This window comes from Eublepharis macularius, chromosome 9 (assembly GCF_028583425.1).
Source record: "Eublepharis macularius isolate TG4126 chromosome 9, MPM_Emac_v1.0, whole genome shotgun sequence".
Lineage (NCBI taxonomy): Eukaryota > Metazoa > Chordata > Lepidosauria > Squamata > Eublepharidae > Eublepharis > Eublepharis macularius.
In genome coordinates, this window is record NC_072798.1 from 98115455 (window position 1) to 98142217 (window position 26763).

General features: G+C 44.1%; 1 protein-coding gene across 3 annotated transcripts in view; it reads right to left on the minus strand.

The window, feature by feature from the left end:
• Positions 1-26763, minus strand: part of GSAP (gamma-secretase activating protein) — a 72236-nt gene that overhangs the window by 38676 nt on the left and 6797 nt on the right. For 2 of the 3 annotated variants that reach the window (XM_054988313.1, XM_054988315.1), the window contains exons 2-12: positions 20766-20842; positions 18424-18480; positions 16382-16451; positions 16108-16164; positions 15925-16013; positions 15577-15646; positions 13862-13908; positions 13228-13332; positions 10011-10070; positions 8777-8820; positions 1358-1443 (exon numbers count right to left, since the gene is read on the minus strand). In XM_054988313.1, coding sequence (XP_054844288.1) covers positions 1358-1443; positions 8777-8820; positions 10011-10070; positions 13228-13332; positions 13862-13908; positions 15577-15646; positions 15925-16013; positions 16108-16164; positions 16382-16451; positions 18424-18480; positions 20766-20842 — 762 coding nt within the window. The remainder of the gene's footprint in view (positions 1-1357; positions 1444-8776; positions 8821-10010; positions 10071-13227; positions 13333-13861; positions 13909-15576; positions 15647-15924; positions 16014-16107; positions 16165-16381; positions 16452-18423; positions 18481-20765; positions 20843-26763) is intronic. The other variant, XM_054988314.1, reaches the window with a different exon arrangement.

A 26763-nucleotide genomic window follows, 5' to 3' on the forward strand; every position in this document is an offset into this window, starting at 1 on the left:
ACTGGAGCCAGCCGGTTTGGCTCCTCGGCCACCGTGCTGTCACCTGAGCCTGCGGGGCAGGGGGGAAGGCTGAAGCCACCGCTGCCGCCTCCGGCCCTTCCTGCCCCTCAATTGGCCATGGCACAGCAGCAGCGCAGCAGCCATTTGAGGGGCAGGAAGGGCTTTCTCCGCCTTCTCTGGCCCTTCCTGCCCCTCAAATGGCCGCTGGCGTGCCACCGCCAATTGAGGGGCAGGAAGGGCCGGAGGCAGTGGCGGCTCCAGCCTTCCCCACCGCCCCGCAAGCTCAGGTGGTGACGTGGTGGTAGAGGAGCCGGAGCCACCGCTGCTGCCGACAAGGTAGGCGGGGGTGGGGGTGGGGATAGCGGTGGGGGACTGGGGGTGGGATGATGTTTAAAGGGCCCTGCCGCTGCTTGCCAGCAGTGGCAAGGCCCTTTAAACTCAGCTCCGAAGCTTTCTGAAGCATTCTGAATGCTTCGGAAAGCTTTGATTAGGGATTTCCAAATCGGGGCCAGATTCAGATATCCCTAATCTTTACGAATCCGGTCTAATTTGGGTACTTTACCCGAATCGGAAACCCGAAGCGCACACCCCTACTTCTGGCCCCATACTGCATTGATTTCTGTGCCAAGTTCTGCACAGAAACCCCGATTCAGTCTCTAAACAGTTTCTCAGACTTTTTTGTATTCTGCATTGGAAAAGGCTGCATCTCCCACAGAACTGATCATTCCATGGCTTTTCTGCAGCTTTTCTCCCTGCATGCATATCTCCATTTTTCCCCCCTACAAAGTCAAACCACTGTTTATTTTTTAAGTGAATGTTTTCTTCAGCATGAAGCCTGGCCCTGATCCCATCTTTTGCTCTCCCCTTTATCCCCTTGCACACTGATTGGCTGAATAGCAACCAATCTAGTTGGTTGCTATTCAGCCAACAGCAAAGTTGCAACGCAAAAATTCTGCAGCGAGCCCTGAATCTCATTTGATATTTTAAAGCATCCCTCTGTGCCTCCTATACTTTTCAGTTCATTCTTTTTTTAAACAGCAACATCGCCTTTAAAAAAATTGTAAGTTTCCTCAGTTGACCAATTGACAAAATGGGTATGTTCCCCAGAACGCCCACAGCAGAAACGGAGCATTTTCCTAGTGTAGAAAAAAAAGACACTACTTCGTTTCGACCTCCTCAAATGCAGAATTACAGAGGCCCAATGCTGATCTGATTCTCACGGATCGACTGTCCAGAAAACCTGGCAGATCGGATATCTAGAAAACATAGTGATGTACGAACAGGAAGTTAAGCTGCAAAACGCAAAAACGTTCCTGGTAAACCTGGTAATGAAATGGAACACATAAGCATGAATTACCTCTTTCATTAGTAAAAACGTGTAGATTCAAAGGTTGAGGTTCCACCTCTTGCCCTTGATAATAGTCACATTTCAAGTTCAAAAGCCTATGAGGAGAAAAACCAGTTATTTCTTTACCCGTGAAGTGATACCTTTTGAAAACGAATTTAAGTTAAAACTTCAAATAAAATAGTTATACCAATCTATACATATTTGTACAAGTGAATTTGTATAAGTGAATTGTAAATTCAAAGCAGGAAACAGGAGGTTGTAACTGTGTGAGACCATCAACAACTGCTTTTGGATATTTCTGAATAGAAAAGCATCTTATCTGTTTTCTAAATCAAAACCGGAATGTCAAGACACCGTATTAATCATCAATCACTATGTTTGTCTTGATTTGCCTCTGTGTAGTTATTTGCTTTTACTGCAAGCCTGATCAATACGGATGTGCAATTTGGTATATCCGGTTTAACTATACCCAAAAATATGGTATTATTCAGGTATGTCTGCCTTATTTGGGAATATTTAGACAAACTAGTATCTACATTCCCAAATTATCCAGATATATCCAGGAATCTTATTTTAAAGGTTGGAGCAGCTTTCCCCCCACCCCTTTGCAGGTTTTTCCAGGCTACAGGAGGAGGGGGAAGGAAGGCAGCATTACTGTATGTGTATATGTCAGTGTTGTTTACTTGCCACATGCTATTGCCAGCTATGTATCATCTTCTGGCTTATATTCAAATTTCTGCAATCCATGCCCTATTGCAGTTTTTTGAACGATTGATCATATTAACTTATGATGTGTAATCTGTCTTGAGTCTCAGTGAGAAAGGCAGACTATAAATAATGCAAATAAATTGTCATGTCTGAGCCCCATCCATGCCAATTTTAATGATCCTTTTGTTCTTAACAGATGTATCCTGCTGTAACTCAATGCCATGTTACCAGTGCCATACCTATTTCTTTAACAGGCTTTCACAGGTGTTTATCCAACAAATTGCAACAGCTTCTAGTGTTTCTGACCTTGTATGCTACTCCCTCTCAGACTTTGCAATGTCTTGTTTTCTAGTGACTCAACTTGGTATTACAAATATGTGGAACATTCTCACCCAAGAAGAGCACCAAAATCTTGTTTATGATTGGGAGGGGGGAAAGGAGCAGGCTTGAATGTTAAAAGAGAAGTCTCTCTCACATGATGTCATTCCTGTCAACTTTTACTCTTGCTGCTTAGATGCTTACCTTGCTTCTGAGCAGTTCTATGGACATATATATGGAAATGATCTGATTTCTGAATAAAAGCCATTTAACCAAGAACCTGTGTCTTGCTGCAATGGTCCAGGGATCTGTCTACCATGTCCTGTCATCCATAGTCTGAAATTTTGGCAGGAATCTTCTTTTTTCCTCTGTACCGGCAACCCTTGGATAATGGCTACCGGCTTCCCGTCGTTAGAGCCTGACCTGGGGCCAACAGCACCAGAGGATCCCCTCAATCAACCAGGACCGGGTGTAACTCTGGAGAGGACTTCCAGAGAGCTGGTACCTGTGACCCATACTCGTTTGGACTATCTAATGGACCATAATATCTCTGCTATGAGGGGACTCAGTGCCGCAGGAACCCTCCCAATGTATCATGAACTGGGAGTGATCCCCAAAGCCGGGCCTACCTACCAACGATGCAATCTGCCAACCACGCGCGAGTAGGGCCCTCGCAGATCCATAACTGCAGAGAGGATGCAACGCCGTGGAACAATATATTTTCGGCGTTCTCTCGAACTGGAAGGCTATGCTGGAGAGCCAACGGCAAGGAGGGCCGCCAATTTAGTGACCCACGCAGGATGGAGCTTGAGGCCACCACAAATGGAGGAGACCGAAGAGTCATGCTTCCTGTGAGAGACATCGGAAGAATTACAAACACTGAAGGACCCTGGATTGCCCCCTGGCAATGCCATGGAACATCGTGGGGTTGCTATTAAGCCAGGAACAGATCCTTTGGATACCTGCAAGCTGGGAGTTGCAGCCGGGCCAACACACCAGGATTGGGGCCAGATGTTGCAGCTACCCGCGCCGCAGGATAAAGCAACACATTTGGTGTTGCCAGATGTACAAAGGCAGGGGGACCGTGAATTAACCCATGATAACAGACACGCTTTACTGGATTATACCGTCAAGGAAAAGAGGGAATCCCTGGAATCAAGCAACTTAGAGGGGGCAGCCAGGCCAGAAATCCCTATTGGGGGCCAGATGCCGCAAATCGAGAGAGATGGGATGCATCCAGCTCAAGAGGAACTAGCTCATGCCTTGAGGATACAAGAATGGGAACGGAACCTCCTCAGAGAGCAAGGGAATATAAGTGCACCAGAGGCACCGGTGAGGACAATAACAGGAGCCAGCAAGGAGTCAGAGAGACCCCCTCGCAAATTGGGCAAGAACCAATAGACTTTGCAGGGATTGTACCGTTGGAAAGGGGAAGAGCGGTTTTAATGACTCCCACGCAGTTCGTGGACGACCAAATAGTTCCCTTAATTACACAGGTTCCGGTAGTAGCAACAGGAATAGAGGGAAGGAGTATCATACCACCTTCCCCCCTAGTGACTGAACCAAATATACCATCCTGAAGATTAGGGATGGGTCCATATGAGAGAGCACAATCGTTGTCCGTTCCCTCGATTGGGGCCGGCGCAGGGGCACCAACTACCACAATGAAGATGAGAGTGCCAACTTACAGAGTCAAACTCCCCTACCAGCACCGATAATTTCCACTTTACCACCCCAGGGGGGAGTGAGGACCCAACAAGGGGGGACCCAGTCAAGAAGGGCCCCTCAGCCTTTGACCATACCTCCGATCGTGAGAGGCACAGGGGCACTAAGTGCCACAATGGGGATGAAAGTGTCAAGGAACCTACCAGTTCAAGTTCAAGCAAGCACAGGGGCATCGGTTGCCATCAGTGGGATGAGCGTACCCCAACCAATGAATTTCCCTCAGGAAGCCCCAAGAATCCAAGCACACGCCTTTCAACCACAGTATGGAGGGATAGCGCAGGCTGCTCCAATGGACTACGGAGCAAATGGAGCCTACCAAATACCCTACGTGGCGCCAAGACACATTCAACTACCCCCCTTTGAAGCAGCCCCAATCCACCAGGTGGTGGTCTACTAGGAAGCAGGAGCTCTCACAATGGGATTGCCGCAAGGATGGTTCAAATTGGAAGCCACATTTGATGGGAACCCCAGGAATTTAGGATTTTTTATACTACAAGCTATGGAATTTTTCCAAGATTGGGGACATTTGTTTCCTTCGGTACACAGTTGGGTGAGTCACCTGGGATCTCGAATGGAAGGGCGGCAGCCGAATGGTATGTGACCCTGCATAACATGGGAGCACCTGAGCTGTATGACTTAAATGCTTTTGTATATGCGCTCAAAGCCCAATTTGATGACCCACTAGAAGGGGAGAGAGCTAGAACAAAGCTCAGAACCATCCGACAGCGGTCCAGGATTGTCGGAATACACTGCTGAATTTAGACAACTAGCCACCAAAGTACAGAGCTACCCTGGGGAAGTAAAAATTGAACTTTTCCAAAATGGATTAAATGCTGACTTGCTAGATAGAGCATTAATGAAGAATGATCCCAGACCCTATTAGGTTGGATCCAGTTGGCATGTGAGGTTGAAAATAGAACTCAAGTAGTAAAACTTGTTAGAATGCAACAGCATGCTGGGGCGAGGAGACCAACCACTGCAGACAGGGGCCGTACTGTGCTGGGTCCAAAAGCTCCTATCTCCATGACTTGGAGAGAAGCACGATGGAGACAAGGAATATGCCTCAACTGTGGGGGCATGGGACATTTTGCAGCACAATGCCCCACAAGGCCGGTGCAGGGGGGAAAGAACCAAAGCGTACCAAAACCCACAGGCTCCCCTAAACCGCCAGGTCGGAAACTGGGCCCAAAACATGGGAAGCCGGAGACCGGTTTGGATGCCGATGAGAGTCCCGGAAATAGTGAGACACCTGCACCAAAAGAAGCCGAGGAGGATTTCATCCCACCGGTGGGAAACGAGACAGACCTGCCATAAAAAGGTCCTGACGGCAGGTCTCTAAGGAACCCAAACCACCAAAGGTGAGAGAAAGAGGGGCCATACTGTTTATGCCCGTGATGTTACTAAATCCGAAAAAGGGAACTCATGTGCGGGTGCAAGCCTTAATAGATTCCGGATGTTCCCGGGACTTAATATCGCCAGCCTTGGTTAATGGATTGGGCTTGGAACTAATAGAACTCAAAGACCTTATAGTATTTGAACAAATGGACGGGTCCAATATGCATCCTGCACCCTACAAAACGGCACCTACCCCTACGGGCATGGCGAATCATTAAGAGAATCTAACATATATAGTCAGCGATGTGGCTAAATATCCCTTGGTACTGGGAAGTCGTTGGCTATGGGACCATGACCCGTACATCAAATGGTCCACAGGGATGGTGGTCTTTAAAGGAGATGTGCAAAACATACATGGGCTAAAGTGTGAGGCAGGGAGGCACCCTCCCCAATACAGACTGTGTTATTAACCTTAAAAAACTTTCTCCGCTTTCTCAGATTCCTTTTAAAAAGACAGAAATATGTTAGCTCACATCTAGCTCCCTAAACATTGGTAATAGTAATTATCCATTGGGCAAGAACATACTACTATTGATTTGGAGCTAGATTGCATACATGTAGCAGCAGACAAAGTGGATATATTGATGCATCTGATTTTAGACTGCTCAGGGTGAATTCCTCAGCTTGGAGTGAATTCTAGGGGTGTGCAATTCGGTATTCATATACCAGATGTATGCCAAATCTATATTGATTAAAACTATAGACTTTCTTATCAAATTGGGTGGCCAGACAGTGAGAGGCTGGATAAAACTGAATGTGTTCGATTTTATCCGTTAAACATGGCTGCAGCCATTGGCAGGCTGCTTCTGCAAGCTTCGCCTCCTTCTCTTTCCAGGGCTTGACTGGACTTTTTTTCCACCAGAGGAGGAGGAGCAAGGCAAGGTTGGAATGTAAATTGGGTCTGTTTATGAATTGAAATTGATGTCAGTACTGATCAAGCATAACATGATAGTTTATGAATTTAATTGTATACTGCCCCAGAGTTTAACTGGACTGTTGCCTTTATTAGGAAATTAGTTAGTTAGTTGTGGCCCTAATTATAGAGAACCTCAACAGAGCATCTCCTAAAAATAAATCTCGCTGCAAACTAGATTTTATGAAACTAAATGGAAAGGTCAGGAGTGGGAAATTGAATTGGAATTAGACAGGGCAGGGGTGATAGGGTTACCTTACAGGAAGCTAAGTTAAACTGACTATGGAATTCAGAATTACCCTTGGATTCCTTGGACGCCATTATAGAAAGAAGAGACCTTAAGAATGAATAGAGCATGGTTTCCAGTCCTGAAAAACACCAGGCTAACAAAATACTCTATACCCGACAATAGCCCTGCAGAGAACATTAGCATATCAAGCACCAATCCATATGCAAAAGCACCTCCTCAGGATACAGTGAAGCCTCCCTCCATTAGCATTCCACACCCTGGGAAACTCTTACAGGATGACTCAGCCCAACCCTACCTTCCTGAGTAGGTACCCTACCTGCCAGCAGCACAATGCCAGCTGGAGGGAGTCTCCACGAGCCTGGCCAGGCACCCTCTGGTCAGTTCCTGCGGAGAGGCCCTTGCAGGACGGTCAGTGAGTCTGCCCTTGCCGCTGGGCAGCCTGCTAGCAAGCCCAAGCTGTGCCAAGGGAGAAGCCACGTTCCCAAGCAGTAAAGGGCCAGCTTGGACAGTTTACTCCATGGCTGCCATTTCGCGAAAGCGAGCCGGTCATGTCCGCAGCGGCCAGCCTCGCCCTGCTATGCAAATCTCGGAAGCCACCCCGGAAGGGAAGCTATGTGCCGGCTGTCCAGGACACTTAATGGACGCATCTCAACGTAACCGCCGCATTCCAGAGCTGATGCCATCAAGACAACGCCAGCTTCCTGGCAGATCCAATCAACCCCCCGGCACTCCCCTCCCCTCCTTTGTCCCCTCTTCCCAAGTTGTCACAATCATACAATCAGATACTAAAGCAGCCCATCAAGGATAGTTGTAGGACCCATTAAGCCTTTGTATTGTCGAAGGCTTTCACGGCCGGAGAACGATGGTTGTTGTGGATTTTCCAGGCTGTATAGCCGTGGTCTTGGCGTTGTAGTTCCTGATGTTTCGCCAGCAGTGGTGGCTGGCATCTTCAGAGGTGTAGCACCAAAAGACAGAGATCTCTCAGTGTCACAGTGTGGAAAAGAAGTTGGCAGGTAATTTATATCTACTCAGGAAGGTAGGGTTGGGCTGAGTCATCCTGTAAGAGTTTCCCAGGGTGTGGAATGCTAATGGAGGGAGGCTTCACTGTATCCTGAGGAGGTTCTTTTGCATATGGATTGATGCTTGATATGCTAATGTTCTCTGCAGGGCTATTGTCGGGTATAGAGTATTTTGTTAGCCTGGTGTTTTTCAGGACTGGAAACCATGCTCTATTCATTCTTAAGGTCCTTTCATTCCTTTTGGTGAGTGAAAAAACAAAAGAAAAAACTTTCCCAAATTTAACACGTATAATCCCATTATTCCCCTTGCTCTATCCCCCCACCCTTTTCCTCCCCCCTCCCTATTGACTTCCAACAGCTTTCCCACCCTTAACCCTTCTAATCTAAATCTAATTCATTTATATTTTCCTACCACCTCTAGATCATGATATCTCTTACTCTAAGCACATTCTTATTCTTTTACATAAACTCTATCAAACATACTATCAATATAGTATATATCATATCAATATTACACAACAGTATGGTATAATATATAACCGGGATCTCAGTATCTATTACTTTAGACATTTTCTATTTCTCTTCTTTTAGACTTATATTCCATCAAGTACAGTATCAATATAGTATATATTATAAAACATAGGTTGTATGCTATGCCACTAATGTAGCACAGCACACAGCACAATATAACCCAACCACATAGTATATTATAATATAATGTCTGATCCGCTACCTTATTGTTATGTATTATATATTACAGATTATATACCTCATTAATATATCTGTTTAACCATTTTCATTGTCCCATAAGTTCAATGTAAAATTCCCTTAAATGTTTGCTTAGATTATAATTACATTCCCCCTAAATGGTAAGATCCCCTCTCTCTTCCCATTACAACATTATTCTTTAAAAAATTTCAAACTGCCACAGTTCTCCTTTTACATCCCATTTTTTTTCCAAAAATTGTTTCAATTTCCCCCAGTCAACAATATATTAATATTTATGCTATTCCTGATACTAAAATCCAGATTGAACCTTTTTTTGTGCGTGCACACCCCTAGTAAATTCAACCAGAGATCCAGCCCAACCAACTACTCACTTGAATCCTATGTCAGGCAGGGAGATCTCCAAAGGTACTTCAAGCTATTGAAAAAACAGTATGTTAGAAAAGGATAATCGTTACACAACACACTACGTTATAAATAGTCAAATCATTCCTCAAATAAATTGATATTTTCTATGATAAGCTTCAAAATTTTGTAAAATTAGATTGCTAAATTCCTTCTCTATGCTTGATACAATAGGCTGACTTCAGTAAAACCTTCAAGAACAACTTAATTTTTTAATATTTATAACCAATTCTACAAAGCTCAGAGCAGCCCATATCTGAATTAAAACTGGTCACATCCCAAAAATTTGTTAAAAAAAGCACATCTTCAAAAAAAATTGTTCTGCAAAAACCATCACGTAAATATCACAGCAAATGATAATGCCCAAAAAGAACTTTATCCAAAGGCCTTCTATAAAAGCCAAGGTCTTATGGGCCTTTCTAAAAACTTACAGGGAAGAGAACTTGGCAAACCTTCTCTGGGAGGCTGTTAAATGGCTGTAGGACAACCACTGAAAATGCCTGTCCTGTCACTGAAGTGAAACGTGTGTATCCCAGTGAGAGGGGACACTTTGACTGTTGATGAACTCAAGGTGGATCTCGCCATGCTGTTAGTATCTTTGCTGCTTCAATATCATCCTTTGATGGAGTTATTTTCAAGTAACCCATTCCCATTATCAAGGAATCCTCAAGCAGCTGTTTTCAAATACAGTCATTTTCAATAGAGATGAGGCCCACATTCAGCTGAAAGTCATCAAGTGTGAAGAAATTACACAGCTCGGAGACATGTGTTCAGACTATTTGGGTTTTAAGTAGTGGTGTCAACTTCACTAAATATTAATATTAGTATTAACAGTATTAGTATTAATAGGGTGGGTCCAACCATCCTCCAAACTTCCTCCAATTTTAAGTGGTTCTTTCGAGTTACTTAAACAGGTAGAAAGCTTCTTAATTCAGATAAAGGCGTCAAAATTAGCTCAGTGGGATGAAAGGCAAGCTCTACTGCTTACTGTTACTACTACTAATTAGTGACTTTTTGATAGATGTGGCCCAACTGAGTTGCATCTACGACAAAGATCGCTCTTGTAACAAGTAAGTTCAGCAACAGTAGTCTAGAAGGTAGATGTATCTCTGTGCAGGGTTCAGCCCTAAATCTTCAAATGAAAACATTTCAGAGTTTACACTTCATACATAGAACTATACAAGTAAAAGCTGGGCAACTTACTATTAATGTAAAGCTTTTATCAGGATAAAACTGGACACAGTTTAATATGTCCCTTGATCCCTAGAACATCAAAAAAAGAGAAACACAAGAGACTACACATTTTGATCTTTTGTGTGGAACTAGATGTTATCTCAATAAACATGAGGTCCCAACCACAAGAATGCACATGAGAGGGTGGTGCTCACAGGGGGAACATCAGCAGGCAGGAGAGAAGGCACGTACAGTAACTGGTTTTTGCCTACCAATTGTGTCCTGAAAATGACTAAAACCCGCCCCTGCCCCACAAGGATCTGAAACGAAGAGAGCTGTGGTTCTCGAAAGCTTATGCTATAGTAAAGTTGGCTAGTCTTAAAGGTGCTACTGGACTCTTTTGTATTCTGAAACCCCAAGTGAGCCTGACTAAGAAAAAGCAAAACAGGTCAAGAAGGCGAGTGTTGATATGAAGGGAATGCTTAATCCTCTCTGCCATCTGCTAAATCTCCCCTAAATGTCCCAAACATTATTGTTATGCAGGTAAACTCTGGGTTAGGAACCCCCATTTCCCTTCAAACTCATCATTCTATGACCTCTGGGATAAGAAATTTGACCCTTTCTAATCGGAGGCAAACAAGACGAAGCAAACAGTAACACACAGACTCTTTTTGAAAGCTGACCGCAATGCAGCTACGTTGTGTGTGCTTCCTTCCTGCTCCAGACTGTCTACTTTCCATCTGCAAAGGCTTGAGGTTTTGCTTATCACAAAACATAAGTTCCGTTTTAGAAGAGGAAACCTTTTCATGGGTTGCAAAACTGCTTCCCATTACCTTTCAGCACAGACACATTAAAAGTCAACTGTTAACTCCGAGTTCTGTATTTATTCAAATTGCAAGAATAAGATTTTTCTCAGGAATGCTATCAAAGGAGGGTGGTGGTCTTACATTAACAGGCAAATTATAGTTACATCCAGTAATAAAATTTGTGGCATATAATATTTTTAAAGGGGGAGGGCACTGCCTTACGTTCAGGGTCATCTTCCTTTTGAGTAAATACCGTAGTTGTTTGCCTTTTGTTTCCATGCTGCTTTTTTATTTTGCAATAGGATTTTAATTGCTCAGAAGTTTTGGGGCTTACACAATTTTGTGTCCGTTGGAGTTCAGCAACAGTGATAGCAAAAATCAGAACAAAATAGAAGCCACATTGAAACGTATCAGTTGGCTCTCGGTTTATGATACCACAATATTTTGAGAGAGAGAGGGTGTCAGGCTACAAATCCCAGCATTCTGCAGCAGCAGCAGCAGCAATGAACTTGGCTGGACTCCTGTTTTTGAAGTGCAACGAAAGGAACCTGCTTCCCTGCAACGTGAACTCTCCTCTTACTCTTCCTTGAAACCACCAAGGTGCTGCTATGGGCCTCTAGAAGCTAGAAGATCCCGCAGTGGGCCTGTCTGCTCCTGCCCGTTCTGCTTAGTTTCCTTTGCAAGGCACTTGTGAGTCACAATGCAACCAAGAAGGAGCTGTAGCTCAGTGGCAGAGTGTCTACTTTGCAGGTAGAAGGTCTCAGGTTCAACCCTCAGATAGGAGATGTCAAAGACTTCTCCCCGAGACCCTGAAAGAGACAATATTGACACTGGCAGAGGAATGGTCTGACTCAGAATGCATCAGCTTCACATATTCAGAGTATGCATCAAGGATGTTTCCTGGCCAGGGATGGACAGAAACCAAACTGTTGCTAGTAGCCAATCTCTCGCAGGTGTGCATATTCAAGACCATTTCACATAGGTTCAGTTGTCCTACAGCTGTTCAGTGATCCTGAACATATACTCTTGCTTAATACACTCCCAGCATACATTGGTGGACCAGAGAGATTTGGGTTTAAACACACCCAAGCATGAAGCCATGCAGCACCGAGGACAGCAAATGATTAGATCAAACCCAACACATTCCTGGGTAAGGAAAAAGGGCTGTTTGTAGAACACCTCCCTCTGCTCTGCTGTCTCAGTACATAGATCAATGGGCCATTCTCCCTCATCTCATCCATTTCGTCATAGCTTCTGGTCTCTGCTCTCTATTTTCCTGGAGTCTTCTTCCCTTTTCCCCTTAAAGAGGCTGTTTTATAAGCTTCCTTCAAACCTGATGAATCAACAGTTACGTTATGGGAGAGCTCAGCCCTACAATTCCAGATTTCTGGAATCTGTGATTCAGTAACACAGAAATGTCTCTGTGAACACAGGCATAGACTTACCAGGGAATAACGAAGTCTGGAGGTAGCTGGCTGCATTGAACCACAGCAGAATCCATTTACAAAAGCTATGTAATACTTCTTCATTAGAACCAACCAAAGAACAGTAGGCAAGCTTTTGAGTTCTCCAGAGCTCTTCTATCAGGTGGGATGTTAAAATACACAAGGTGGGTGGGGGGAGATGTTTCAAACTCTGATCTTAATGCCTCTTCCTGTGTAGAATGCAGACATGCTACATGAAGCTACATGAAGCTAATATCACACTGCACATTTAGTCCTCAGGGAACGAGGGACAATGACAAAAACATAAAAACCAGACGTTGATCAAATGTCTGACACCGAACAGAACACCGAGGTCCCACAAAAGACCAAAAGCACAACACATTCAGTCTTTATATTAACAAAACCGGAAACTAATTTTAGGCAACATACCAGCTAAAGAGTCAAACTGGGTATCATTACCTAGGTGGCGCCAACACAAAAGCCCAAAAGCAGAGAATTTTCTTCTCAAATCATCTTCTTCTAGCTTGTTAATTCCCAGAAAGCCAAAGGTGCCCTTTCCTCCAGTTGGTCTTCTGGGAATTAACCTTTCATTCTACAAAGAATGCAAGCTTAAAATCAGGGCCTGAAATATCTTTTTCTTCCCTACTGCCCCTTTTAAACCACCACAACATCCAGCCTCACAAAGAGTTCTCGACCTTTCAAACATTTGTACACTGCTTTGTGTTGCTTTGTTTGGCCCTAATAAAAGGCTTTGGGTTTTGCACTTAGTACCCTTATTCATTTCCCACCGACTCAAAATTTGAATAGACTTTTCAGAATAGGAGATATGAAAAGATGAACACTCCGAAATTCTTTAAAAGCCCCATACAACTACATATTAGTCCCCATCCCTTATTAACCAACATATTGCAACTGTTTCACACCCAAAATTCCCGTTGTATAAATAATATGTAGTGAACACAAAATGTGATTAAGGGCATATTTAATATTTTCAACCTTTCGTACAACGTAGAATAATCTTTGCTCCAGTGTATCCCACTGAATCCAAAGGAAATCATCAGCAATTTTCTCTTTCGGGAGGTGACTAGAATTTTCAATCACCTAAAAAAGGAAATAGAAAAAGTATGCTAATTAGAAAGGGGCCGGGGGGGTACAATATCAAATAACTCGAGATTTGATCATAGGATATTGCACTTTAAAACAGGCAGTACATAAAAAGTAATAGACAATACATAAAAGAACCAGAAATAATTATGGGTAACAGAATATATAGCAAAAAATAAAGATATTTCTCCCCTCCATCCCCAAACTTACTTATATTAAAATGCGTTATATTCAACATTTTACATTACTGATTTAATAATTGGTTATTTTACTACTAAATATTCTTAGTTTTTCTTGATTTTTGGCTGCATAATCAAAAAAACTTTCCAGTGGGTTGTATGTAGACACTCCCTCCAAGTGAACAGGAGTATCCTACCAGCAGTTTAATAGACATGCCAGATTAAATACCACTTACAGAAAATATCCATCACTAAACAAAAAATCACAACTATGCCCTTGTCTCCATCTTGCCTCTATCATTAGCTCTGAACAAAAGCATTAATAAAAAAAAGGTTTAGAAACTCACTGCTGTGTGTCCTTCTTTGACAATTCTGATGTCAAATTTTTCAACATCTGTATAATACAAAACACAAAGTCAGTGTCTTTTCCCCCCCAGAATTTCCTCAAACACACACAATTCAGGTCTTGTTTCACTTCTACGTAATTAGCACTTCAATATGACCAGCTTTGCACACGGGCCTAGCATGAAGTGGTACAAGGCAGGCATTAAGAATAAGTTTTGCAAAACCACACTTGTGCAGATAGGATGACCCATTTCAAGGCCCGGTGTGCTAGAGACGCAAAGCTTGGAACAGAACATCAATTGTTCAGGATCACAGTCCAAGTGCGATCCTGATTTTTATAGGTATTTTTATAGACAGTTAATTTAGCAAAAGCCATTTATTGCGAGGAAAAGGACTAACAAGAAATCCCATGAAAATACCTTTACGGCTACAAAGCTTCAAGACAAAGGCCTATTTTTTACCAGTAGAATTAGTTTCACTGGGTTTCTTTTTAGGTGTTTGAGATATATTTCAGAAAGGCTTGCACATGCCGAAAAGGAACTCCTCCATTCCCCCTCCTCCACCAAACTAGCTGCATCCACAGCCACCATATCAAACGGTTTCCGAAGTTTCATTGAGCTTTAACGAACAGCTTGCTAGCCACACAGTTCTTGCAGGTCAGCGGAAACCAGCAACTCTCCTATACCCAGCAATTTACAAGTCTGCAGGACTGTCACACTTGGCCACTTGCAAGGCAGGTGGTGATAATCCTGTACAACTCAATGCAGAGGAGACTGTATAAGAACTACATATTATCATCCAGAAGCTCTGAGTTCCAGCACTTGGTAATGATTATTAGAACAGAAAAAAACAAAAACAGTTACAAAAAAGGAGCCAACTGAGGGGATATGCTTTTCAAAGAAAGCTGTTTGGAAGCCACAGCGCCTAGGTAAGTTTGCTTTATCCACAGAACTTCGCGGTCTTTGAAAGAACACTGGGAGATTCTAGCAATGGCAGCCGCAGGAGGCAGAGGTAGTGGTGGTGATGCTGGTGGAGGAAAGACCACGAACATCCCAGAACCACAAAGTTCTTTTAGAAATTACGCCATCGTCCCAGAGCTAGCTAGGTGTAAACACACCATTTAACTGTTTTTATCTGTATTTTATCTGTTTTTATAATTGATTTTAAGCTGTATTTTAATCAATGTTGTACCTCGCCCTGAGCCCGCTTGCGGGGAGGGCGGGTTAAAAATAAAATTAAATAAATAAAGCACGTACATCCTTCACCTAAACACTAATGTTTCCAAACTTTTCTTCTGCCCTAAATCCGGGTTGAGACAGGACAGGAAATGCATACGAACTCCACTTCCTCACTCATTTCTAATATTCCAGGTGGTGTATTGTCGAAGGCTTTCACGGCCGGAGAACGATGGTTGTTGTGGGTTTTCCGGGCTGCATTGCCGTGGTCTTGGCATTGTAGTTCCTGACGTTTCGCCAGCGGCTGTGGCTGGCATCTTCAGAGGTGTAGCACCAAAAGTGGTGCTACACCTCTGAAGATGCCAGCCTCTGAAGATGCCAGCCTCTGAAGATGCCAGCCACAGCCGCTGGCGAAACGTCAGGAACTACAATGCCAAGACCACGGCAATACAGCCCGGAAAACCCACAACAACCATTCCAGGTGGTCTTAGAAGTCAATTTGTGATACATACCCTTAAACTGTAATTTAAAAACATGCTTACATTTATCTTCTGAAATGAGTAAGAGACAACTCTCTGGGAAAGTCTGTGTTTCTGCAACTGGATATAGAAACTGTAAAAGGAAATTGTTCACAGATAACGGCAGGATAAAACTTTGCTGATTAAGTCCAACAGGATAATGGTCAACTGTGTAAGTCTAATGGACAGAACAACAATGCTGCTTTGAATGCAACATTGTAAATTCCTTGTTATATAGTTGAGAGGTAGTTTAATGTCAAAATCAAAACACAAAATTTCAAATATAACAACAAATTACTTTGGTATACAACAACACAAAACCTGAACAGCTGTACAAATCTCTAATAATTTTTCCTTATTAAGCTTGCTTACTTGCACTCTGATGCAGTTATCCACAGCTTTTAAAACTTTCACGTTATTAATTGGGCAAATTTCAATGAGCAAGGTCAGACATTTCGACACTGCAATGAAACAAAGCAAAATAAAGGCAATAATAGTCTTACTGGATGTTACGTCCAACAACGCACAGCTTGAGAACCTTAATGTTTTACATACCTGGTTGAAACAAGAGATTTGCTGTTACTTCTTTTGTTGACTGAAGAAAGCTGACAGCTTTAAAAAAATATGTAAATTTTCTATGATAAGTACTAAATTTCACAAATCTTACTGGGGTGAACAATACACAGCATGTGTGTTCAAAATAGTATCAAGTATTGAACAGTGACAGCAGTCTTAGGTACAGGATGAACTATCCAGTACAAGCTCTCAAGACGCCCAAAGTCTTGACAATTATACAAGAGAACTTCAGTGGGAAAGAAAATGAGCTTACCTAGCAATGTTTTTTCATTGTTGACTGAACAGCTGATCACATGCAGATCTTTTTCAAAAGTATACAGATGCTGTTGAAAGATATCTTGGGTTAACAGATAGTACAAAACACAAATTCTTCCATTTGACACATCTTTGGAAATGTGTCATTCTATGTACATTTCAAAAGATTAAAAAACAGACTGCCACTCTCATCTTTTCGCTCAGCGTTATGCAGACCCTTCATCCTCCACAAAGCTGGTTAAAATTAGGAGCACTCTCCTGTCCTCGTTCAAACGAACATCCTTGTTCATTCATGCCAGAGCTAAGCACGTCTTTGCTACAACAGCAGAAGGAACAGACCCCTTACTCAGCATGCTAGACCAACCTAGACCCCCACAGACCATCTGCCCCTTTCTTCTTATTTTTGTTATTTATATTGATCCCTTAGGGATACGCTATTTAATACTGACGATATTTAATGCTGACAACACCCGCTATTTTTTAAATTCTCATCCGATCCTGTCTTGACTGTAAAGTAATGTACACGAATGCCAGAATGGGCTGGATGAGGGCTAAACGATCGGGTGAGGCTGTCCTGGGTTTACACAAGCAGTAAAAATAAGATGGTAGAATGGACTGCATCTCTTGCAGATACAGGATTCTAGTTCTGAATGCTCCTTTGCATAAAAAAAACCTCCATGCAAACAGAAAGTTATCACGGCATTGGAGAAAGTTTCTACTCTTTGCCTGCTGTGGTTTAATCTTTTTTAATCGCAGGGCGTTTTTGACATGGGGGAGCATTTCTTCTTGTGACCCCTCAGACTCTTGTACGTGAGATTGTGACAACTGGCAGATCATTCAAGCTATAGGAGGAGATTTTTCTATAGCCAAACAGGTTCATCTTCTCCTGGTCCAGTGACCAGGTCCAAGGATAATTCTGACCAGTGCCGCTTCTGAAATGCTGAAATGGTAGCAGTATCCACAAAGGCTTTTTAAAGTTACACCTGGTTTGCCAACTAAATCCCTTTGGGAAAAGAAACAGCTGCGTTAAAATACCTCTGATGGGTTACTGCACTGCACTGTACACAGACCCATTCCAGAAGAGAGTTCAAAAAACTGTAGCTGGCGCAGAACATGACCATTCTTCTACTGGCAGAAGTTGGAGAGAATGTAACACGGGCGCTCATAAAGCATGGTGCTACCTTAACACAGCCTGAGCCAAAAACAGCTCAAAGGATCACCATCTCTTCCATATGAAGTCCTTCTTATCAGCTATGATCCTTCCGGAACAGCTCCTGCAACTCTTCGTTTTGCAAGTGCTAGGCACAGGGCTTCCCCCTACACCATGGTGGCATGACTAGAGCAAAATCTTGAAAAATTACTAGCCTTTTAGCCAAAATTATAAAGAAGAAAACCTTTTCTGCAAGTGATTTGGAGAGATCAGGACGGCTATTCTGCAATCCGGAGCTGATGGCTTCATAGGTACGGTTCACAGACACGTTTATGCAAGGTTGCTTCTAGCTTGAAGACTTTGTAGCAGTAATCATGTGGTTTTTAATTTGCATCTAATTTTGGTGAGGAAGTGGCTAATAATAAATATTCACCTTTGCAAAAGCCTTCATAAACATTTAAAAGCTTGATTTGGGAAATACTGAAGACTAGCGATGAGCCTGAACCAGGAAAATGGCGGTTCGTTGCAGTTCATGATTCATCATGTTTCACAAACCATGAACGGGCATGAAATTTCCCTGTTTGCAAACTGGTTCGTTTGGTTCATGAATACATCACTTCTGGGGCAGCAAAAGGTCTGCAGAAAGCCCATCCCCCCGTTGCCTAGGAAACTGATTGATCAGTACCAGGGGGTCTACAGGGATGAACTGAAAAATGAACCGGCTTAAAAATCATAGCGGTTCATCAGAAATGCCCTCCAACGAACCACCGGTTCACAAACCAAAAAATGGCCGAGTTCGTGACAAACTTTGGTTTGTATTTTGGTTCGTATCCATGTCTATTGAAGATGCATTGTGGCTCTCTACTCAATATATACTCTTGTAGGCTTACCTCATTTGTTTGACTGTTGGGATCATATAGTCCAATACAAGTGTGTCCCCTAGTTCCCTGAAAAGGACATTAGTTGGATATACACAAAATTATTTTTTAAAAAAACTTTTGAACACTTAACTCTCACTCAATACCCTAATATAACTTTTCTAGGCTTGCCAATATTTCACTGCACTGTGGCTTTAACATCTGCTCCTGCCCCTCCCAAGCGATCCCAATGTGACTTAGGGCTTCTGTTTTTAAAATTGCTGGGAGTTCCATCCCAGATCTCCTGGCACATGTCTGAGTTACGCCCCCCCCATCTCATTTATTGATAGTTCCAGAGGAGTTAGCCGTGTTAGTCTGTAGCTGCAAAATAGTAAAGAGTCCAGTAGCACCTTTAAGACTAACTGACAAAAAGAGCTGTGGTTCTTGAAATCTCATGCTACAATAGAATTGGTTAGTTTTACTATTTATTGATAGTGTTAGGGAATTTTTGGGGTGTTCTACTGAGTTTTCATAGAATCATTGGCTTGGAAGAGACCTCTAGGTCATCTAGTCAAACCCTAATATAATATAACTCTATATAATATATATATATATATAATATAAATATAAGAGTTTTATATGCGACTCTTTGTGATCTAAATTGACTAAAGACTTCTGAATAAAACTCTTCTTCCTGTGCGCTTTTCACCCCTCATTCTATCCTGTATTTTGGTTGTAATAACACGAAGGCCTTGCTGTGTACAGACAGTTTGCACTCTGAGAACAAATGAAGGCTACACGTTTCCTTTATGCTCTGTTCTTAGCTTTTGGTATGTTCTTCCTCAGAAACGTAGAGACAATCACAGAGCCTTTCTGGTAGTTTATGTTACACAACCTGAAAAGAAACAATCTTGACCTGTTAATCTATCATGTTCCAAACTTCGTAAGACTCTCATTTGATTGTTTATATATTCTTGTAATAATCCTCTGTACTATGAGCAACTGTTATTTACTTGCATCATGCCTGTGGGATGGTATAAATATAAGTGCTGCTTGTTTTTTGGCATGCACCCTGCAGTAATAGTGTGCATCGAGCTTATTTGAGAACTTCTCATAATAAACCTTTTTTGTTTCTAAGATCACCTACTGAAGCCTTAATTTATTATTCAGACAAGGAGAGGGGGACCTCAACATAGGCAAACAGAGGTAATAAAACCTTCCCCCAACAGATAGTTTTATAGTTTCTGCTTCCATTTAGCAATAAAGCTTTAAATGATCTGGGGCATGTACAGTTTACTGAAGTGTTTCCCCGTTTCCTGAAACAACAGGGGAGACTTTACTCTGCATCCCGTTTTTTCCTAAGTGACAATTCAGGGCCCTTTCCATTGCAGCACTTACCCAAAGGGTTGCTGAGCCCACTGAAGCAGGAGGCGTCTGTTTCTGTGACCTTCATCATCTTGCTGTTCTAACAGGCATTTCCAGCTGGATGGCTGGCTAACAGATGATGTTGGTTGTTGTGGGTTTTCCGGGCTGTCTTGCCGTGGTCTTGGCATTGTAGTTCCTGACGTTTCGCCAGCAGCTGTGGCTGGCATCTTCAGAGGTGTAGCACCAAAAGACAGAGATCTCTCAGTGCCACTGTGACACTGAGAGCACATTTGGTGCTATACCTCTGAAGATGCCAGCCACAGCTGCTGGCGAAACGTCAGGAACTACAATGCCAAGACCACAGCAATACAGCCCGGAAAACCCACAACAACCATCGTTCTCCGGCCGTGAAAGCCTTAGACAATACATCGATGTTGTTTCTCTTTGCACATTTAAAAAAAAATCTAGTTGAGTTTTCTTAGTAGATTTTATGGCATATCGTATGCTACATCAAGTGCCTTTTGGTGGGAAGGAATGCAATTTATTCACTTTGAAGTAAACTTGAGCAAGAAAAATACTCAACTAAATCGATTTCAGATCATCTGATATTCGCAGAGATAGATATCGTTAAATATTTTGATAACAGGAGGCAGATCATTTCACTGAATTTACTCAAAATTCAGATACCAAAATATGCTAAAGAAAATAGTATCTTTATGTGTAACTCAACAAAGTACTGCAGGCAGGGTTTAAAGTCAATGTTTTGGAAACTACAGGCTTATCAAAATAATAAGGACTCTGAACCTTAGTTAAACAGATCACCCATATTAAATCCAACTTTTCACCATATTAAATCCAAATTTCCTCTTCTCTGATACAACATGCGGGCATCAATCCTACGCTCACTTACTTGGAAATAAGACCCACTGAACATGGTGAAATTCACTTCAGAGTGAGCACGGATGGGTTCATGAGCACAGTCTCTAAAGTAAGAGAAATATTAAACTTACCTTCCAGGTATAAATAATATTTCCATTTCTTTCAACATTTACCACGTACAGTGTTTCTAAACTCTCCAGAAAGGCGTCTGAAACAATAAACAGGAACACACTGTAAACCAACTCAGGCTAATATGAAACACGCACGACTATAGTTTTAATAAAGTCTGCAATGAAAACTAAAACACCAAACGGCACGGTGACAGTGGGCATTTTTAATATGGGTGGCAAGGAAATACTGCGGAAAAACTCGCCCAAAGTGAACGGAAAAATGGTTCAGAATGTTAGTCTTATACACACAATAAGTCACAAAACCACACGGACATTTTTGACTCTTGGCACAGCATCACACAATGTTAAACTGCATCCCTGACCAGCACGTTCTAGAACTGCATGGTTTCGTCCTAAGGAGTGAGATCTTCCCCTCTATCTGCTCCTCTTAGAGCAGAACAGCTTCAAGCTTGCTGGAGGCCAGCCGCAAGGCCTCGTCATTGGGCGCAAGAAGGGAGGAGAGTTCTGCCCGTGTGCATGCAGGCAGGAGATGGCAGGCAGGAAGAGGAACAGCCCATCCTGCTCTCCCTAAAAGCTGACTTGTGCTTAGATGCAACAATTCAGAATACAACGAATGCCTACCTGCTCGTTAATTGTGTCAAACAGAAGGTCTGATATGACCAAGAGACCAGAGAGACAATCAGGCAGTGTGGGCTCTATGCCAAGAGATTCTCTGCTCTAGACAATTTGGTATGGAGACTGCCCTCCATTCCCAATGTGAAAACAGCCTGGCATAATAAGTGCTGCCCTCCTGGCCCACTGGATGCAACCCTTCGGAATAACAACAACATTCCATTTGTATACCACCTGCAGGACAACAACGCCCCCTTAGAGCAGTTTACAAAGTATGTTATTATTATCCTCATGATAATCTCCCTATAAAGTGCTTGGGGCTGAGAGAGCTCTGAGAGAGCTGTGGCTGACCCAAGGTCACCCAGCTGGCTTCAAGCAGAGGAGTGGGGAATCAAACCCAGTTCACCAGATTAGAGTCCTGCCGCTCATAACCACTACACCAAACTGACTACCACCATCATCTAGCAGTCAGGAAAGAAAAAAATGTTCCACCTTCAAGGCAAGTCATCCATATATCCCCACGTAATGCCAATCCTAAAACATACTGGATCTTGTGTTTGACACAACTAACAAACAAACAGGCATTCAATGTATTCTGAATTGTTGCATATTAGCACAAGTCAGCTTTTCCCAAGTGCAGGATGGGCTCTTCCATCCTGCCAACTCCTGTCAGCACGCACTGGCACAACTCTATTGGCTTCTTGCTGTCTTCCCTACGTACCATTCTAAGTTTTTTTAAAAAAAAATTTATTAAAGTATTTATATATAACAATGAAACATTTATAGTTTTCCAACAATACAAAATACCAACTCTCTCTTAATACAGAGATAACATGTTTATAAGAGAGTTCTGTCTCTTACAAAAACGTAAAATAATATTACCAGTAAAATAAAAGCATAATCGTCATAATAGAGTTCCACTAAAGAAGCTCACCAGAACCCCCATTCTAAGTTTTCTGACATCAATGAGTTTAAGAGTGTAATTTTGCTTGAGACTGCACTGTATTTAATTTTTTATACTCTGTTTTATTCTCCAATGGGGGATCCAAACTTACAACACAGTTTTTCCTTACCCCATTTGCTCACCACCACCCAGTGAGGTAGGTTAGGTTGTGAGTGCGACTGGCCCAAAGTTACCCAGTGAACTTCAACTCAGCATTAATAAAGACCAATTCCATTGTGCCAAAAGCCATTACAGTCATGATTTAACCTCACTATGCAGAATGTCATAACCACTTACAATCCCAACAAACGCTTCTGAATTTAATTAGCATCTGCTTGCTACACATTTGGCGTTTCAAGAGAATAACGCACTCTAAAATGCATTGACCACATTTTTTATATGAGACAGCAGAAGCAGGAGTATGTTGAGTGAGGCGCACACATCGAAAGATGGCATGCATGACAGGCTGTCCACAGGAAGTCAAATCTGCGTAAGAATTTGCTGTTCTCTTGTTTCATTTCTAGCATTCTAAGGCTATCTTGATCTTCAGTGAAGTTGCAATAAGCACAGTAAACCTAGCACCGATTTCAAGGAAGTTGATCAAAATGTACACCTTGTACACCTTGATAATCCAATGTTTTCCAGCTAATGTTTGGTATGGCATTCTGAAATAAAAGTAGATATACACAAGAAATCTTCCATTCAGGCTCATACCCTTGTTGACACTGTATCTTACTTGGTCTGCTACTTTCATTATGGCAAATTTGGGCATGATCCTGCCAAGCAGTTTTCATTCTCAATGATATCAAAAGGAAAGTGTCTAACTTACCTGAGGCCTTTATTTGCCTCAGTACAGGACAGATCAGTTTCACTTCCACATTATCTCAAAGCCAGACAACACAAAAAATTTTCAAAGCAGTAACAGGACAAGAAATAAACCATGCCAAAATTAGTTACCACTACAACAAGGGGTACAATTCAAACACAAGACTCAACAAAGACAGTGTACAAATTACAATACCAAACTGCATGCTGCTGATGAGCAATTCTTGTTGATGTTTCTTTTCTAATGATAAATCACTCCTTTAAAGCATGAGTCCCCAACGCGGTGCCCATGGGCCCCACTGCACTTGCCAACACCTTTGCTGGGGCCCGCTAAGTATTTTTAGAAACTGGGTGAAGCCGGGGCGGGGGGGGGGGGGGCTTTTGCCAAGCATGGATTCTGGCTGTGCAGATTTTTTTTTCATTGCTTTGGCAGAAACTGCTTCCACAGTACAAGGATCTACACTGTGCAATTCAAGGAAAACTGTGGCAGCCATTTTGCGGCTGGCTCCACCTCCTGCAGCAGCCGTTTTGTGGCAGCCATTTTGCGGCTGCATCCACTACCCTGTGTCAGAATTCCAAAAGTCCCTGCAGGCTCAAAAAGGTTAGGAACTCCTGCTTTGAAGCAATGATGAATTTTCTTCTCCCTTCAGCGACTTAAGAGAGAATCTCAACCCAACATACGGTGTGTTATATATCATCAAGTCACTTCTAACTTACAGCTGTCAGGTCCAGTGTATATCTAAACTGTACTGACTCCATTTTCTAATGCTTCTAGTGTTTAAGTGCTTTCTTCGCAGGTGCACCAGTTCCCAGGCAGCATTCCCACCGGAGGAGACTGTTTTGTCTAACACCGTTCCACCAAGCATTGGCCTTGAAGGAGAGCAGCTTCCCAGGACTGAAAGATGTTGTTTTGAGAACTGTGGGGGGAGGCTGATTCAGATGGGAATTGTTACTCTGTACCTCATGCTTTGCTCTTCATTGGTAACAATGATCGTGTACCATCCTGAGTCTCCTATTCAGGACAGTGGACTATAATGGACCTTTTCTGCAGTAAAGTTTCCTTATTCAAACAATGGACTCTTGTTTGCTTGTGAAGGGGAACCTGTAGTAAGAGCCTTATCTAGCCACAGTCTGACATTTTGTTACCAATCATGCCTGAGTCGGGCCCAGCGGAATCCAAGGTTGTCCCGGACAGGGATCCTTTGTTTGATCCGTATGCGTCTCCCGACAGTCAACCAGCGCAACCCCAAGAATCTCAGGAACCGGTGCCAGCCGGGACCGGAGCTTCGACTTCTACCCCGCCTCTCATCGACCGCGGCAGTGAAGGGACAAGGCCGACGGCGGCCGCTCTCCCCTTGATCTCGTTACCCACCCCGTCGGAGTGGGGAGCCAGACCCCGAGAAACGAGAGAGCGCCGGGCCGGTGGACTACATCCACGAGTGTCGATGGAAGGGCGCCGAAGCCTAGAGACTGTCCCTGAGCTGGATAGCAGCCAACCGTGGCTGTTTTGGAACAGGACGACCGAACAGACGGACGGGAACGCATCCCGCCGCGGCGCCCTGAGTTGGGATTATTCGGAACTTGCCCCGTGGAAAGAGCCAACGGAAGTTCCTGAACAAAGTTGGGTGCAGATGCAAAGTCGCACCCATGCTGTAGATTCCGGCATCTCGGCAGTGACGGGCCTAGCCAAAGGAATTCTAGCAGCGAGATCGCGAGTCGATCAAGGAGACCCTCCGCCTTGGGGGCCGTTTTCCCCGGTGAGTGCAACTGAGGGAGGTTCCGTGATGGGGCAACCGGGTCCAAGCCGAATGCAACAGTTGGAAGCTAGGCTGATCGACATGGAGGAAAGTTTGGCTCATGCCATTCACCTAATCTCAGCGATGGGGGCAGGAGAGAGACTATCACCTGAAGAAATGGCTGTACAGATAGCTACCCTCCAAAGTGTTATTTCCTATCCGGTGGAGGTCGTTCCGCAGCAGCCGCCGCCTTCAGGAGAGGAGGAATCCTGCCCTGGAGAACCGGGAGAACCGCCCGCGGAACTTCCTAGATTAGACGAAATTCCGCCTAGCGGGGATACTCCAGCTGAGGTACCTGGAGAAGCTCCAACAGAACCCCCTAGATCGGACGGGGATCCACCTCCCGAGGAGACTCCAGCTGAGTCTCCAGCTGAGACTCCAGCTGAGGTGCCTAGAGAAGGGGAAGAAAGGCCAACCCGTCCAACCGAGACGACGGTGATACCCCCTCCCGCTTCTCCAATAACGGTCCGGCCGGATCAGTCGGAAGAGCCTCCGGCTCCTCCTGGGGAGGAATTGCCACAACAACCGCTAGAAGTTGTCCCCATTCAGCAAATCCCAAGGGACGGTCTACCGGCGCCACAAGACCAGCCTCTGCTTCCCAGAGTAACGACGCCGGGAGGGGCAAGCCCGCGCGGCCCACCACCCATCAGGCCTTCGCCGCTGCGGCCCCTTCCGCTTCGACCGCAACTAATCCCTTTGCAGCAACCGATCCGTTTGCCACCGGACCAACCCGTATTACCACCTCCGAATCAACCGGTGGGGCCTATACCACTACGACCCCACCAACCCGCCCCTCAGCGGCCGATCATCACTCAACCGCACCGGCCACCTCCACCTCGACCGCTACTGCCGACGCCTCCGGTGTTGCCACCACCAGCCCGACCAAGGTTGCAGCAGCCGGCCTGGCCACTGCTACAGCCACCGGCCCAACCAGGACCACCGCCCGCCCAGCCGAGGCCACCACCGCCAGCCCAGCCGAGGTTGCCACCACCAGCTCAGCCGGTGTTGCCGCCGCCAGTGCAACCAGCGCCGCTGCTACAACCGAGTCCCCAACTACCTCCCCTCGTACCTCAAGTGCCCTTGATGCTTCCGACGGACTTCTACCCAGCACCGGCTCCGAGACAAGACCTCCCGATGGGCTGGGTGAAACTGGAAGCTACTTTTGATGGGGATCCCTCCAAACTAGGATTTTTCCTAGTGCAAGTGGTGCAATTCTTCAACCGGTGGGGACACCTCTTCGGCAGCGAGGCCAGTCAAATTGAGCATCTCGGCTCCCGCTTACAAGGCAAAGCAGCGGATTGGTATGTAGGTCTATACAATATCGGGGCCCCCGAACTCAATACTCTCCAGGGGTTGGTGGACGCTATTCGAGCACAATACGAAGACCCCTTAGAGGAAACCAGGGCCCGAACAGAATTGCAAGCCATTAAACAAGGCAGCATGTCGGCAAGGGACTATATTACAAAATTCCGACAACTAGCTGCCAAATGCCCTAGGTGTGAGGAGTCCACCAAAATTATCCTGTTCAAGCAAGGGCTAAACCCGAGACTTCTGGACAGAGCCCTTATGCAGGACAATCCTCCTACGTTATTAGGTTGGATCCAGCTTGCATGTGAAGTTGAAAATCGCATTTTGGAAGTCCGTTTGGTTGAACAACAACAACAAACGGGACAAAGAAGACCCTTAACTTTACAGAGGGGAGGACGGGGAGCTGGATACGCCACTCGTGGAGCGAGAGATGCTAGATGGCAACAAGGGCTGTGTTTGCAATGCGGACAAGCCGGTCACTTTGCAGCACAATGCCCCTACCGGCCTGTGCAAA